Source organism: Scyliorhinus torazame, chromosome 2 (genome assembly GCF_047496885.1).
Source record: "Scyliorhinus torazame isolate Kashiwa2021f chromosome 2, sScyTor2.1, whole genome shotgun sequence".
Taxonomy (NCBI): Eukaryota; Metazoa; Chordata; class Chondrichthyes; order Carcharhiniformes; family Scyliorhinidae; genus Scyliorhinus; species Scyliorhinus torazame.
Window position 1 is genome coordinate 48,913,868 of NC_092708.1, and position 16,115 is coordinate 48,929,982.

Sequence of the window (16,115 nt, forward strand, 5' to 3'; positions counted from 1 at the left end):
AAATGTATGCAATATAGTAATGAAGCAAACGCATAATCTTTGAAAATAGGTTTACAGTTTTAAACCGGTCAGCTATCAAGTCTGATACACTCACCACCTGCCAGGAAAGCAGTTTCAACTGGATATTGCAAAGCAAGAGCCTACTGTATACACTCTCAAAGGGTGGTGAGAAACTGTTAACCAAGCCAAAACAGAAAATATGGGATAAACTCAAGTCAGTCTGGCAGCATCTGTGGAGATAGAAACAGAGTTACGTTTTGAGAAGAGTCAAATGGACTCGAAATGTTAACTCTGTTTCTCTTTCCGCAGACGATGCCAGACCGGCTGAGTTTATCCACCATTTTCTGTTCTTATTTCAAATTTCCAGCATCCACAGTATTTTGCTTTTATGTTAACTGAAAACAATATGCTCCAGTTTATTTAGTTTTTAAAAAAGATTGATAAAAGAGAAAAAGTTTACTCCTGAATAATTTTTGAATGATATATTAGGAGATTGGGTATACAAAAGAATTAACAAGTTATAAGGGTGGCAGAGTGGATAGCACTGCTGTCTCTCAGCGCCAGGGCCCCGGGTTTGATTTTGGCCTTGGGTGGCATGTGTGAAGTTTGTACCTTCTCCCTGTCTAAGTGTGTTTCCTCCGGGTGCCCCCCCCCCCCTCCTAAGGTGGATTGGCCACGACCAATGCATGGGGGTTACAGGGATGGGGCAGGGCCTAGGTAGAGTTCTCTTTTGGAGGTTCGGAGCAGACTTGGATGTGCCACTGTAGGGATTCTATAAATTTATGTATTGGCTTCTTTGCCCTGGTTTTTGCTCTCTTATTTGCCATTTCCAAAGACAACTCATGGTAGCCACCATAATCATTCTTTTTTACGTCAACAGCACCCTATTTTGGGTGTTGGGGGGGGGGGGTGTTAATTGAGTGAACAGAGGACATGTTGGCAGAGTGACATAACACTTTCAGATGCCAAGTTCTCATACTCTGACTCACACAGCATTCTCCTGCCTCAATCAATACACATTACTATTTGACGCATTTCTCTCCCCGAAAACACCGCACATTCCCATCTGAGTATCCAATGCTCACGCGAACCTAGACAATAACCTTTGTGCACCCATGCCTCAGTGAACCTCCACAAATGGCATTCTTCGTGTTGCACAGAAACCATTACATACAACAGGAGAAGAAAGCACATAACCTACAGAGGGGCAGAGACAAGGACTGGGCCTTCGGTGGCAAGACATCTTCTAGGCCACTGGCAGCATGTGCCCATCTGATCCACTTGGAAAGAGGTTTTATTCCATGAAGGTGCAGATATCAGCAGCAACCTGTAGTGAGAGCCTGAGTTTCCTGAGGCATTGCTGCTGACCCGTCATGAAAGCTGATCTTTTGCTTGTATAGCTTGGGTTGGAGGGTTTGCCTCTTTGAAGATGGACCTCTGTGCCCATCCCTTCTACTGTATGGTGGAAGGGAATATGGTTGAGGAGAGTTGCTCCTGCTGCTGAGGACAGTTGACAATGTTAAGCCCCATTGACCATCAGCAGAGGGAAATAATGGAGCTGCAGAAGCTGCTACTGGGTCATTCTGAAGGCGGGAAGCAAGGGGGTGAAGGTGTGTGAAGGGTTTGACTGGTGAAGTGCTTTTCCTCGCAATCACCTGGCAAGCACTGATAGCACTCACTGGAAAAATCAGCGCTTTGAACAACAATCTTGTACCTGGCATGATTGCAGCTTTTCAGCATGACGGATCATAAGAACATAAGAACTGGAGCAGGAGTAGACCATCTGGCCCCTCGAGCCTGCTCCGCCATTCAATGAGATCATGGCTGATCTTTTGTGGACTCAGCTCCACTTTCCGGCCCGAACACCATAATCCTTAATCTCTTTATTCTTCAAAAAACTATCTATCTTTATCTTAAAAACATTTAATGAAGGAGCCTCTACTGCTTCACTGGGCAAGGAATGCCATAGATTCACAACCCTTTGGGTGAAGAAGTTCCTCCTAAACTCAGTCCTAAATCTACTTCCCCTTATTTTGAGGCTATGCCCCCTAGTTCTGCTTTCACCCGCCAGTGGAAACAACCTGCCCGCATCTATCCCATCTATTCCCTTCATAATTTTATATGTTTCCATAAGATCCCCCCTCATCCTTCTAAATTCCAACGAGTACAGTCCCAGTCTACTCAACCTCTCCTCGTAATCCAACCCCTTCAGCTCTGGGATTAACCTAGTGAATCTCCTCTGCACACCCTCCAGTGCCAGTACGTCCTTTCTCAAGTAAGGAGACCAAAACTGAACAGGTGTGGCCTCACTAACACCTTATACAATTGCAGCATAATCTCCCCAGTCTTAAACTCCATCCCTCTACCAATGAAGGACAAAATTCCATTTGCCTTCTTAATCACCTGTTGCACCTGTAAACCAACCTTTTGCGACTCATGCACTAGCACACCCAGGTCTCTCTGCACAGCAGCATGATTTAATATTTTATCATTTAAATAATAATCCCGTTTGCTGTTATTCCTACCAAAATGGATAATCTCACATTTGTCAACACTGTATTCCATCTGCCAGACCCTAGCCCATTCACTTAGCCTATCCAAATCCCTCTGCAGACTTACAGTATCCTCTGCACTTTTTGCTTTACCGCTTATCTTAGTGTCGTCTGCAAACTTGGACACATTGCCCTTAGTCCCCAACTCCAAATCATCTATGTAAATTGTGAACAGTTGTGGGCCCAACACTGATCCCTGAGGGACACCACTAGCTATTGATTGCCAACCAGAGAAACACCCATTAATCCCCACTCTTTGCTTTCTAATAATTAACCAATCCTCTATCCATGCTACTACTTTCCCCCTAATACCACGCATCTTTATCTTATGCAGCAACCTTTTGTGTGGCACCTTGTCAAAGGATTTCTGGAAATCCAGATATACCACATCCATTGGCTCCCCGTTATCTACCGCAATCCCTTCACAGCTTCTCAGTTTCACTGAGGAAGTTCTTCATGTTGTACGCTCACCTCCAAACTCCTGGGTTGGAGAGACAGCATTGAACTCATGCATTTGAGGGAACCAATGTACAAAATCATTTCTAAGCAGTTCAGTTGTTTTTTTGCCTCAGCCAAAGAACAAACAAAGAACAAAGAAATGTACAGCACAGGAACAGGCCCTTCGGCCCTCCAAGCCCGTGCCGACCATACTGCCCGACTAAACTACAATCTTCTACACTTCCTGGGTCCGTATCCTTCTATTCCCATCCTATTCATATATTTGTCAAGATGCCCCTTAAATGTCCCTATCGTCCCTGCCTCCACTACCTCCTCCGGTAGTGAGTTCCAGGCACCCACTACCCTCTGCGTAAAAAACTTGCCTCGTACATCTACTCTAAACTTTGCCCCTCTCACCTTAAACCTATGCCCCCTAGTAATTGACCCCTCTACCCTGGGGAAAAGCCTCTGACTATCCACTCTGTCTATGCCCCTCATAATTTTGTATACCTCTATCAGGTCGCCCCTCAACCTCCTTCGTTCCAGTGAGAACAAACCGAGTTTATTCAATCGCTCCTAAAGTGGATCCCCAACTCCAGTTGACCCTGGGAAAATCAGAAAGGGGCAGGATTGCATTAGGATCCTGACGGGACAATATTTTCTGCAATCTTCCCATCCCTACTAACCGGAGAAAATTCCACCTTTGGCACCTGCATCTAACGTGTTTAATCTGTCTTAGCGATTACTAGTGACAACGTAAAATTAACTTCATTGAAAATCTGAGTGCTTTAAAAAGGGAGGCAGTTGGGGAAGCAAAGATTTGGGGGACAATTATAGCACTGACAACCAAGTCAGTTGAAGACACTGCTACCAATAGTGGGGCAAAGGGGGTAGGGAAAGGAGCAGAGTTGGAGGAATCCAAAGTTCATGGGCAGGATTCTCCACTCATGCGCCGAAGTGGCCGTGCCGTCGTGAACGCCGTCGAGGTTCACGACGGCGCGAAACGGCCCCGATCCGGACCAATTCAGGCCCTGACAATGGGCCAGGATCGGGGCCGCGCCATCTACACGCGCCAGGCCTTGTCGCCCGCGTAAAGGCAGCGCTGCATACATGACGCGGCCGGCGCCGCATAACGGCCGTCATCCGCGCATGCGTGGTTGCCGTCCTCTCTAAGTCCGCCCCGCAAGATGGCGGACGGATCTTGCGGGGCTGCGGAAGGAAGGAGGTCCTCCTTCAGAGAGGACGGCCCGACAATCGGCGGGCACCGATTGCTGGCCATGCCACATTTAAGGTACCCCCCCGGTGCAGGACCCCCCCCCCCACCCACCCCCGCAGGCCGCCCCTCCAGCGTTCACGCACCGTTCACGTCGGCAGCGAGCAGGTGTGGACGGCGCCGGGGGGAACCCGCCGTTTTGGCCTGGCCGCTCGGCCCATCCGGGCCTGAGAATAGTGGGGGTGCCGGAGAATCGCCATTTTGGGTGTCTCCGGCGATTCTCCGGCTTGCAGCCCGCGGAACCCGACCGGGCCGTTCCTGCCTCTTGGGAGAATCGCGGGAGGGCGTCGGACTGGCGTCCCGATAAATTTTGGCGGCGCAGGCGATTCTCCCAACCGGCACGGGAGTGGAGAATCTCGCCCCATAGGTTTGTACGCTGGAGGAGATTACAAGGTTCGGGGAGAAGGTTATGAAAGGTGCTGATGGGTGATTAGAAGTTGCCGCAAGTTAGAATATGGGCAGAGTTTTGGATGAAAATGGAACATGGGAGGCCAGCCGTAGAGCAATGGAATGGTTAAGTCTGAAGTAAGAAAAGCTTGAGTGAGCAGCAGATGTTACAGAGATGACAATGATATGGAGTTGGAAGCTCAGCTTGTGGTCAAAGAGGAAGCAGAGATTGCAGCTTTGCTAAAGGGATGACACAATTGTTCCGTACCTGACCTGCGTCAACAGTACACAGAAAAAATAGCCAAATTATTCCAATCTCTGGCACTGCTGTACTTGGCAAGTATAATAATAAAAATCTTTAATATTGTCACAAGTAGGCTTACATTAACACTGCAATGAAGTTACTGTGAAAATCCCCTAGTCAGCACACTCCAATGCCTGTTCGAGCACACTGAGGGAGAATTCAGAATGCCCAAATCACCTAAAAAGCGCGTCTTTCAGGACTTGTAGGAGGAAACCGGATCCGGCTCCCGGAGGAAACACACGCAGACACGGAGAGAACGTGCAGACTCCGCACAGACAGTGACCTAAGCGGGAATCGAACGCGGGAGCCTGACCCTGTGAAGTAACAGTGCTAACCACTGTGCTATCGTGCCGCCATTCAGCCCTTAAAAAAAATAAAAGAGGCAGGATATAAAAATGCTACAGAGTGACAGGTCACAATAGCTTCTACAAAAATGTAGAAAATTAACAAAATTATAAATTGCCAATGTTTGCAAAAAATGTATTAAAATAAACCCCTACTTAAGTGTTACTTTGAGCCAAACAGTAAGACCATGGGCGAAATTCTCCTGAAACGGCGCGATGTCCGCCGACTGGCGCCCAAAACGGCGCCAATCAGACGGGCATCGCGCCACCCCAAAGGTGCGGAATGCTCCGCATCTTTGGGGGCCGAGCCCCAACATTGAGGGGCTAGGCCGACGCCGGAGGAATTTCCGCCCTGCCAGCTGGCGGAAACGGCCTTTTTTGCCCCGCCAGCTGGCGCGGAAATGACATCCCCGGGCGGCGCATGCGTGGGAGCGTCAGCGGCCGCTGACAGTTTCCCGCGCATGCGCAGTGGAGGGAGTCTCTTCCGCCTCCGCCATGGCTAGGAGACCGTGGCGGAGGCGGATGGGAAAGAGTGTCCCCACGGCACAGACCCGCCCGTGGATCGGTGGGCCCCGATCGCGGGCCAGGCCACCGTGGGGGCACCCCCCGGGGCCAGATCGCCCCACGCCCCCCCCAGGACCCCGGAGCCCACCCACGCCGCCTTGTCCTGCCGTTCAAAAGGTGGTTTAATCCACGCCGGCGGGACAGGCAATTTATCGGCGGGACTTCGGCCCATCCGGGCCGGAGAATCGAGCAGGGGGGGCCCGCCAACCGGCGCAGCCCGATTCCCGCCACCGCCGAATATCCGGTGCCGGAGACTTCGGCAACTGGCGGGGGCGGGATTCACGGCAGCCCCAGGCGATTCGCCAACCCGGCGGTGGAGTTGGAGAATGACGCCCCTCGTTTCCATTATAATGAATGAAATGAAAAATGAATGAATGAAAATCGCTTATTGTCACAAGTAGGCTTCAAATGAAGTTACTGTGAAAAGCCCCTAGTCGCCACATTCCGACGCCTGTTCGGGGAGGCTGTTACGGGAATTGAACCGTGCTGCTGGCCTGTCTTCGTCTGCTTTCAAAGCCAGCGATTCGTGCTAAACAGCCATTATGTTGTTGGATGATCAATATTGCACAAATATAGTTCCATTAGTTGAAACTATCTTGCAAATGCAAAACTGCTAAGTTCAGAATTCTCTAAAAGATTCTTTGTTTTATAGAATCAAAGAATCTCTACAGTGCAGAAGGCCACTCGGTCATTCGAGCCTGCACTGACCCTCTGAAAGAGCACCCTACCCAAGCACACAACCCCACCCAACCTTTGGACACTAGGGGGCAATTTAGCATGGCCATATCACCTAACCTGCACATCTTTGGACTGCCATGATGTGGAGATGCCGGCGTTGGACTGGGGTAAGCACAGTAAGAAGTCTTACAAATACCAGGTTAAAGTCCAACAGGTTTGCTTTGAATCATTAGCTTTCGGACCACTGCTGCTTCCTCAGGTGAAGGAGCAGTGCTCCGAAAGCTAGTGATTCGAAACAAACCTGTTGGACTTTAACCTGGTGTTGTAAGACTTTTTAACCATCTTCGGACTGTGGGAGGATATCGGAGCACCCGGAGGAACCCCACGCAGACACTGGGAGAACGTACAAACTCCATACAATCACCCAAGGTGGGAACTGAACCGGGCACTGAGAGACAGCAGTGCTAACACTGCGCCACCGTGCCATCCCTTTTAACAGCTTTTATCCTAAAACTCCCAATATGACAATTAGACTGTAACGAATCTTGAACAATATCACAGAATTAAGAAATTAAAAATGCAACATCACTGCCAACTCAGTTCTTTTAATTTTTCTTTTTAAGTGGTTCAAAACGTGAACTTGGGGGGATAAGGTGGAGAAGTAGGCTGCAAGTGTTGGGCACACTGGACAAGTGGGGCTTGTTCAAGGATCAGCTACTGCGTGTTCTTGATAAGTATGTACCGGTCAGGCAGGGAGGAAGGCGTCGAGCGAGGGAACCGTGGTTTACCAAGGAAGTGGAATCTCTTGTTAAGAGGAAGAAGGAGGCCTATGTGAAGATGAGGTGTGAAGTTTCGGTTGGGGCGATGGAGAGTTACAAGGTAGCGAGGAAGGATCTAAAGAGAGAGCTAAGACGAGCAAGGAGGGGACATGAGAAGTATTTGGCAGGAAGGATCAAGGAAAACCCAAAAGCTTTCTATAGGTATGTCAGGAATAAGCGAATGACTAGGGAAAGAGTAGGACCAGTCAAGGACAGGGATGGGAAATTGTGTGTGGAGTCTGAAGAGATAGACGAGATACTAAATGAATATTTTTCGTCAGTATTCACTCAGGAAAAAGATAATGTTGTGGAGGAGAATGCTGAGCCCCAGGCTAATAGAATAGATGGCATTGAGGTGCGTAGGGAAGAGGTGTTGGCAATTCTGGACAGGCTGAAAATAGGTAAGTCCCCGGGACCTGATGGGATTTATCCTAGGATTCTCTGGGAGGCCAGGGTAGAGATTGCTGGACCTTTGGCTTTGATTTTTATGTCATCATTGGCAACAGGAATCGTTCCAGAGGACTGGAGGACAGCAAATGTGGTCCCTTTGTTCAAAAAGGGGAGCAGAGACAACCCCGGCAACTATAGACCGGTGAGCCTCACGTCTGTAGTGGGTAAAGTCTTGGAGGGGATTATAAGAGACAAGATTTATAATCATCTAGATAGGAATAATATGATCAGGGATAGTCAGCATGGCTTTGTGAAGGGTAGGTCATGCCTCACAAACCTTATTGAGTTCTTTGAGAAGGTGACTGAACAGGTAGATGAGGGTAGAGCAGTTGATGTGGTGTATATGGATTTCAGCAAAGCGTTTGATAAGGTTCCCCACGGTAGGCTATTGCAGAGAATATGGAGGCTGGGGATTGAGGGTGATTTAGAGATGTGGATCAGAAATTGGCTAGCTGAAAGAAGACAGAGGGTGGTGGTTGATGGGAAATGTTCAGAATGGAGTACAGTCACAAGTGGAGTACCACAAGGATCTGTTCTGGGGCCGTTGCTGTTTGTCATTTTTATCAATGACCTAGAGGAAGGCGCAGAAGGGTGGGTGAGTAAATTTGCAGACGATACTAAAGTCGGTGGTGTTGTCGATAGTGTGGAAGGATGTAGCAGGTTACAGAGGGATATAGATAAGCTGCAGAGCTGGGCTGAGAGGTGGCAAATGGAGTTTAATGTAGAGAAGTGTGAGGTGATTCACTTTGGAAGGAATAACAGGAATGCGGAATATTTGGCTAATGGTAAAGTTCTTGAAAGTGTGGATGAGCAGAGGGATCTAGGTGTCCATTTACATAGATCCCTGAAAGTTGCCACCCAGGTTGATAGGGTTGTGAAGAAGGCCTATGGAGTGTTGGCCTTTATTGGTAGAGGGATTGAGTTCCGGAGTCGGGAGGTCATGTTGCAGCTGTACAGAACTCTGGTACGGCCGCATTTGGAGTATTGCGTACAGTTCTGGTCACCGCATTACAGGAAGGATGTGGAGGCTTTGGAGCGGGTGCAGAGGAGATTTACCAGGATGTTGCCTGGTATGGAGGGAAAATCTTATGAGGAAAGGCTGATGGACTTGAGGTTGTTTTCGTTGGAGAGAAGAAGGTTAAGAGGAGACTTAATAGAGGCATACAAAATGATCAGGGGGTTGGATAGGGTGGACAGTGAGAGCCTTCTCCCGCGGATGGATATGGCTGGCACGAGGGGACATAACTTTAAACTGAGGGGCAATAGATATAGGACAGAGGTCAGAGGTAGGTTCTTTACGCAAAGAGTAGTGAGGCCGTGGAATGCCCTACCTGCTACAGTAGTGAACTCGCCAACATTGAGGGCATTTAAAAGTTTATTGGATAAACATATGGATGATAATGGCATAGTGTAGGTTAGATGGCTTTTGTTTTGGTGCAACATCGTGGGCCGAAGGGCCTGTACTGCGCTGTATTGTTCTATGTTCTATGTTCTAAAACGTTCACGTACCTTCCTCCACGACCTATGCGTCTCCGTGCTAAACCTATGCACCTTCTTGGAACGGTGAGAGTGGTTAAGCAGTACCTGTACCGTGACTCACTTAGCCCAGCTGGTTCAGGAGTTTGCCATGGACAAGTATTCATCTGATCCAAATGAGGCTGTAATGGAGCAGAGATTTATAATATATAATAAATGATCATGAATTATAAATGATGGATTGTCTTTTCACAACTCTATAAAAGCTTTTATATACATGACCTAAAACAAAATTTGTTGAAACCACGGAAAAATACATTAAGATGCGGCTTTAACTAGTTCAAGAGGTTCAAATCCCACTAACAGAAATGGGACGGAATTCTCTTCCCCCCCCCGACACGCGCAACGGCGCCCCGACACTCGCACGCAATTCTCCCCCCCCACCCCCCCAAACCGGCGCGGCGAGAATCACGGCTGGCCGCTGGGAGAATCGCTACTCGCCGTTTGCAACGGGCGAGTGGCGATTCTCCGGCCCAGATGGGCAGAGCGGCCTGCCCAATACGACGGGTTCCCGCCGGCGCCATCCACACCTGGTCGCTGCCGGCGGGAACGCTGGGGGGGGGCCTCAAATGGGGTCTGGCCCGCGATCGGTGCCCACCAATTGGCGGGTCAGCCTCTTTGAAGGAGGACCTCCTTTCCTCCGCCGCCCTGCAAGATCCATCCGACATCTTCTTGCGGAACGGCCTCGGGGAGGACGGCAACTGCGCATGTGCGGGTGACGTCATTTACGCAGCACCGCTTTTACGCGGCGCCAAGGCCCGGCGCACGTAAATGATGCGACGCTGCTCCTAGCCCCCCGGGGGCGGGAGAATAGGGGGCTAGGAGCGGGCTCCGACTACGGAGTGAAACACTCCGATTTTCACTCCGGCGTCGGCACTTCGACTCCCGATGGGAGAATTGCGCCCATGATCTTTATTGAGAGAAAATACGCATCATTTAGGCATCCTGTTTTACCCACACCTGTTACTCAAAGAAATTGGCACCTTTGTGTTAAATGTTTGGTCAGTCTCCCTGCAAGTCTTCCTTAACATTTGAAACTAGCTGTTTGACTAGGCAGCCTGGAGACTGTTAAAGTGCGAACAACGTAGCATGTGCACTAATAAAGCTTTGAGCAGGAACAGATGGAGGATTAGAAATAAAACATTTAACTACATTTACATGGTGCTTAAATCACATTCTCAGGATACACCAAATGACTATATCAAAAATTACCTTTCGAGCACAATCACTGTTAGTGAACAAACAACCTTGAATGTCAATTTAGCCACAGCAAAGCCTACAAACAAATAATAATCATAATAATGTTTATTATTGTCACAAGTAGGCTTACATTAACACTGCAATGAAGTTACTGTGAAAATACCCTAGTCGCCACACTCCAGCACCTGTTCGGATACAGAGGAAGAATTCAGAATGTCCAATTCACCTAACAGCACATCGTTCGGGACTTGTGGGAGGATACCGGAGCACCCGGAGGGAACCCACGCAGACACAGGGAGATCATGCAGACTCCGCACAGACAGTGACCCAAGCCGGGCATCAAACCTGGGATACTGATGCCGTGAAGCAATAGTGCTAACCACTATGCTGCCCCAAATTAATCAAGACAGATCACCAAAATCAAATTTTATTGCTGATATAAAAATCCAGGACCAGAATTTTATCTTGCTCGGGCGGTTGAATGCCTGACCCGGAAGGACATCAAATCGTGCTAGTAGATATTGGGCACATGTCCGGACATCGTCGTGCATTCGATCAATATTTTGGTGGGTGGGTGCATGCAGAGAGTTGAAATGAAGGTAAATCAATAGCAAGGAGCGATATAGGATCAGAAAGCATAGAATCTCTGTGGGTAGAGTTGAGGAATCGCAAAGGTAAAAAGCCCCCTAGCAGTAGTCAGGCTGTGGGACAGAAAATAAATCAGGAGATAGAAAAGGCATGTAAAAAAGGCAATATTACAATAATCATAGGGGACTTCAATATGCAGATGAACTGGGAAAATCAGGTTGGTAGTGGATCCAAAGAAAAGGAATTTGTGGAATGTCTAAGATGTTTTTTTGGAGCAGCTTGTGATAGAGCCACTAGGGAACAGGTAATTCTGGATTTGGTGATGTGTAATGAGGCAGACTTGATTAGGGAACTTAAGGTGAAGGAACCCTTAGGGAGCAGGGACCACGATATGATGGAATTTACCCAGCAGTTTGAGAGAGAGAAGCTGGAATCAGATGTAACGATGGGCCGAGTGGCCTAATTCTGCTCTATGTCTTATGGTCTTATGCAGGCAATTTAGCCCATTAAGGGGCCGATTGAACACAATTTTAGATGGCCAGTCTGCTTTTATGGTTTGCGGACGGGCTAATTGACCAGACAGCCTTTACATTTTAGCCTCAGCCTCGATCCAGGGTTATACTAACTGTCAGGACTGAAATAAAAAGTTATCTAGGGACTGTGGTTTGTGTTCTTTGCATAGTTTCTCGTCACTATTTAGGGCCGCACGGTGACACAGTGGTCAGCATGTTGTCTCACAGTGCCATGGAACTGGGTTCAATTCTGGCCTTGGGCGACTGGCTGTGTAGAGTTTTACAATGGAGAAATTACTGATGCACAGACCAATGCATCTAAAAGGACATAGTAGTGGGAACTGGTTTTGGGATGCTCCAGGAAAAGTCCTTGGGAGTCCTCTATGGTGCACGGAAACTGCTTGTAGTATTCATCACCTGAAGTAAACTCAAAAACTACTTTGAGGTTTTAGATCAAGACTATTCTTAGTGGAACCATCCAAAATTTGTTTTGTAAAGAGATGATCCAACTGTACCCTGCTACTCTCCACTGCCCCCTCCCAGTGTTGACAGAGGTACAGCCTGAGTGAAATCAATGGGCTGTAACCTGGCCCAGTAGTTTCTGATTTACCAGAGAAGACACAAGAGGCATTTGATTATTGAGTAATTAATTTCCATAGTGACAGATGGTTTTATTCCCATCGGAACAGAATTGCTCAGATGGAGCTACCTACATCGTTATTTCTGGGGGTGGTGGTTAAAGTTTTGAATCATGCCAAAGGTGTACAGGTTAGGTGGATTGGCCATGCTAAATTACCCCTTGGGTGTCCAGGGATGTGCGGGTTCAGTAGTCTTGTGGGGAGAAAGTGCAAACTCCACACAGTCACACAGAATCGGAATTGAATCCAGGTCCCTGGCGCTGTGAGGCTGCAGTGCTAACCACGGAGCCATCATGCGGCTAACAATCTCCTTTTGAGGCCAGGAGTATCCATCATCCTGTTGAAGAAACTGCATTTCCAGAAATTCTCTGATTTCTTTAGGATCTTGTACTTGGCCAAATTTCCCATCAGGTTACAGTGTCTCTTATAATTTGGCCATTTTTCCCAGAAAGCATTTGAATACAGGTCCTTGGTGCTCTGAGGCAGCAATGCTAACCACTGTGCCACCATGCCCCCTTAAATACACAATGATTTGACACTGGTGCTGATAATTAAGGGATGGAACACAATAGATAAAAATAGTTTGCAGTGTTAAGTCTAAAGCTAGGGAGAAACAGATGAAATTTAAACAGAAGAAAGTTAGGAGCAGGCAGGTCTTCTTTCCCAGAAGATTTGAGGCTGTGGAATGCACTACCAGATAATGAATGAGACAGGGAGTGTGTCAACTTCAGGAATTATTTGGAAGGTAGTTGAGAAAAAGAGGGATGATGGAAATTGGAAACAGGCAGCCCGATGGCACAGTGATTAGCACTGCTGCATCACTTCTCCCGGAACCTGGGTTCAATTTCGGCTTCGGGCGACTGTCTGTGTGGAGTTTGCATTTTCTCAGTGTCTGCGTGGGTTTCCTCCAGATGCACCGGTTTTCTCCCACAGTCCAAAGATGTGAAGGTTAGGTGGATTGGACATTAGTGTCCAAAAGGTTAGGTTGGGTTACGGGGATAGGGTGGAGGCATGGGCTAAGTAGGGTGCTCTTTCTAGGGGCTGGTGAGGACTCGATGGGCCGAATGACCTCCTTCTGCACTGTAAATGTTATGATTCTATGAAACATAAGGTTGCTGTTCTTGGAGGATAAACAACCTGTTGTCGTGTTGTAATTTCAATGTACTAAAAAACCGATGGCATTAATTTACTAAAACAGTGCATCCACACATTTTCAAAGTCGTAACTTTTTTTTAAATGCACCATTTGGCGAGCATAACAGATAAAATAATTTGGAATAAATTTTGAATCACTGTTACATGCGAAGATGTTACTTGTGATATATATATATATATATGCATATATATTTTCTTACAGCATAGTACTGGCAACCTGCTTTCCTCCTGAAAGCAAAAAGTCCATCGGGACCACTGTCTTCTTCTGGCTCCGATACGGGAGACGGGACCTAACAAACAAAAAAAAAACACATCAGTCCTCTTTGCATATCTTCAAAAAATAATTAATGTCTGTAACAGGAAACTCAATTTAATCTCCCAAACAATGCACCGGTGGACAAATTTCCTGCTTAGAAAATTTAACTACAACAGTACATAATATTAAGGTGTATCATCGTGTGACATTCCCCCTTCCTATTATGAAGTAAATCAAGTCTCTTAAATTCATACTCCTCTGATTATTGTGCTTATAAATTAATTGGCAGGTACAACAGATTGGTGGTGATGGTTGGGGGGGGGGTTAACTTTTCCAGGAACAGATTCACAACAATCTCTTCTGAGATTCAGTTTAAAATTAAGGTGCATTGCTGGAGCTATGTAAAATAAAGCTTGTTCCAAGGCTCCTTGATGCTCACTGTTGACATGGATGTTGCTTTTGCCAACATAGAGCTTAACTTCACAATATTAAAATCAAATAAAAATTATCGTTGACCATCTTTGAAACAGGGAGTACAGCCATGTTTAATCTCTCTTTAGAGTAGTAATTGTAGAAAATACAGATATTTTAGGAAATATGTTATCCTACTCTTCATTTAAAATGTCACTAGTGCAGTACCTTGCTTTGATAAAACTCTGAACCCACTATCAATTTATTTACTGACAGGTTTTACCTGGGTGTAAGGCTCTTCATCAGAGCTGAGAAAATCATACTGTTTAATGTCCCTCTTCACAGCTGGTTGTAATTCTGTGCTAGTCTGATGGTGCAAAACGACACAGTCCGAAGTTCTATGCTTCTTCTTCACATATTTCTTTTTTACTCTAACAGTATCAGTAACCTCCTCTTTGAATGACATCAGGTGTGGTTGTTGCTGCTCAAAAGAAACAACATAAAAGCAAATTAAGTAATCTAGTTTCAGTTATGAATATTTTACAAACTATCACAGTTCTTAATTAAAATATCACATTCCTACTATAGACTGGGTTTATATTCAACCACAGGAGTTGATGACATAAGAGATGGTGTTGGTTACAGCAACCCCAAAATTAATCTCACTGCCTTATTCACTCCCTACAGTTCTGTACCTTCCTGCTAAAAATGTTGACTATTGTTCCTTAAACTATATGCCCCGCTTGTTGCCTCAACCTATGTCAGGCTCCAGAAACCAAAACTTCACCTCGCCTCTCTCTTTACTATAAAATTGATGATTCGACGTCATTGACTTTCTGAACAGAAGAAATAATCTTGTTCTATACATCCCTTCAATACTCTTGGTTGTTTTCAAAAACCCTTTAATATCCTTAATCACTTCTGATCCAGTGGAAATATTACTGCAGTACTTTTCACCAGAAAGAGCGAAGTTGTTAAATATAGCCTACTCTATTAATTTGAAGCAATTTTTATCCGCCAATGTATTAGAATTATCCAATAGTTCAAATTATGCAATTCAAATTAATCCATTTAAATAAAATATTGCCGCAAAATTTCAATTAAAAGATCATTCCGGGGCAGCACGGTGGCGCAGTAGTTAGCACGGCTGCCTCACGGCACTGAGGTCCCAGGTTCGATCCCGGCTCTGGGTCACTGTCCACGTGGAGTTTGCACATTCTCCCCGTGTTTACATGGGTTTTGCCCCCACAATAGTCAATATCCTTAATATAAAGTTTAACAATATAAAATAAATAAAATCAAATTATCAAAACAACAAATCAGAGGACAACTTCAGTACTCTGGTTATGTCACAATTGTAGACATGTATTCAGTTCTTCTGAGGTATAAGGAAGTCACTTAAATGGCAAGACAGTGCATAGGAGAGCCACAGGACTGATTTTCCCTGTCACGGGTCTGATGTAGGAGAGGTTAAAGAAACTGGAGTACATCAATTTTGAAAGGAGACATCTAGAAGTAAGAAATTTGAAATGCATTTTGATGGTAAATCAGGAAAATGGCTTTTAAATTAAACTGGAGTGTGTAAGACAGGGGGACACCTTAGACTAGTAAAGGCAGAATTGAGGTAGATTTCAAGACAGAGACCAATGGATTCAGGGAACAAACTCCTGGTTAGAACAGTAAAAATAAGAAATGGATTTAAAATGCAGCTGCATACTGCAATGGGAGGTTTTCAGGGTTTTTCCCGGATAGATGAAACAAAATGAGCTCATGGATTTTATTGCCTGTAATTATCTTGTGATTCAAGAAGACAAATGTAAAGTTTGATCATGACTTTAATTTATATTCTGTTTTGGCTACTTTGATTAAAAGCTTTTCTGAACGCTGTTCTACATTGGTACTGAAACACTAGCAATAAGGTAACTCAGATGTTGCAACAAATAGTAACCCTATATAACGAAAACAGAACTCTTCAACTGCTGCTTACTGTCCCTTCTATTTTTATTTCAACT

General features: G+C 46.1%; 1 protein-coding gene across 3 annotated transcripts in view; it reads right to left on the minus strand.

The window, feature by feature from the left end:
* LOC140387939 (enhancer of polycomb homolog 2-like) overlaps positions 1-16,115 on the minus strand; it is a 112,788-nt gene that overhangs the window by 14,997 nt on the left and 81,676 nt on the right. For all 3 annotated transcript variants that reach the window (XM_072471300.1, XM_072471317.1, XM_072471309.1), the window contains 3 exons: positions 14,387-14,584; positions 13,637-13,726; positions 9,318-9,466 (listed from right to left, as the gene is read on the minus strand). In XM_072471300.1, the coding sequence (XP_072327401.1) occupies positions 9,318-9,466; positions 13,637-13,726; positions 14,387-14,584 (437 nt within the window). The remainder of the gene's footprint in view (positions 1-9,317; positions 9,467-13,636; positions 13,727-14,386; positions 14,585-16,115) is intronic.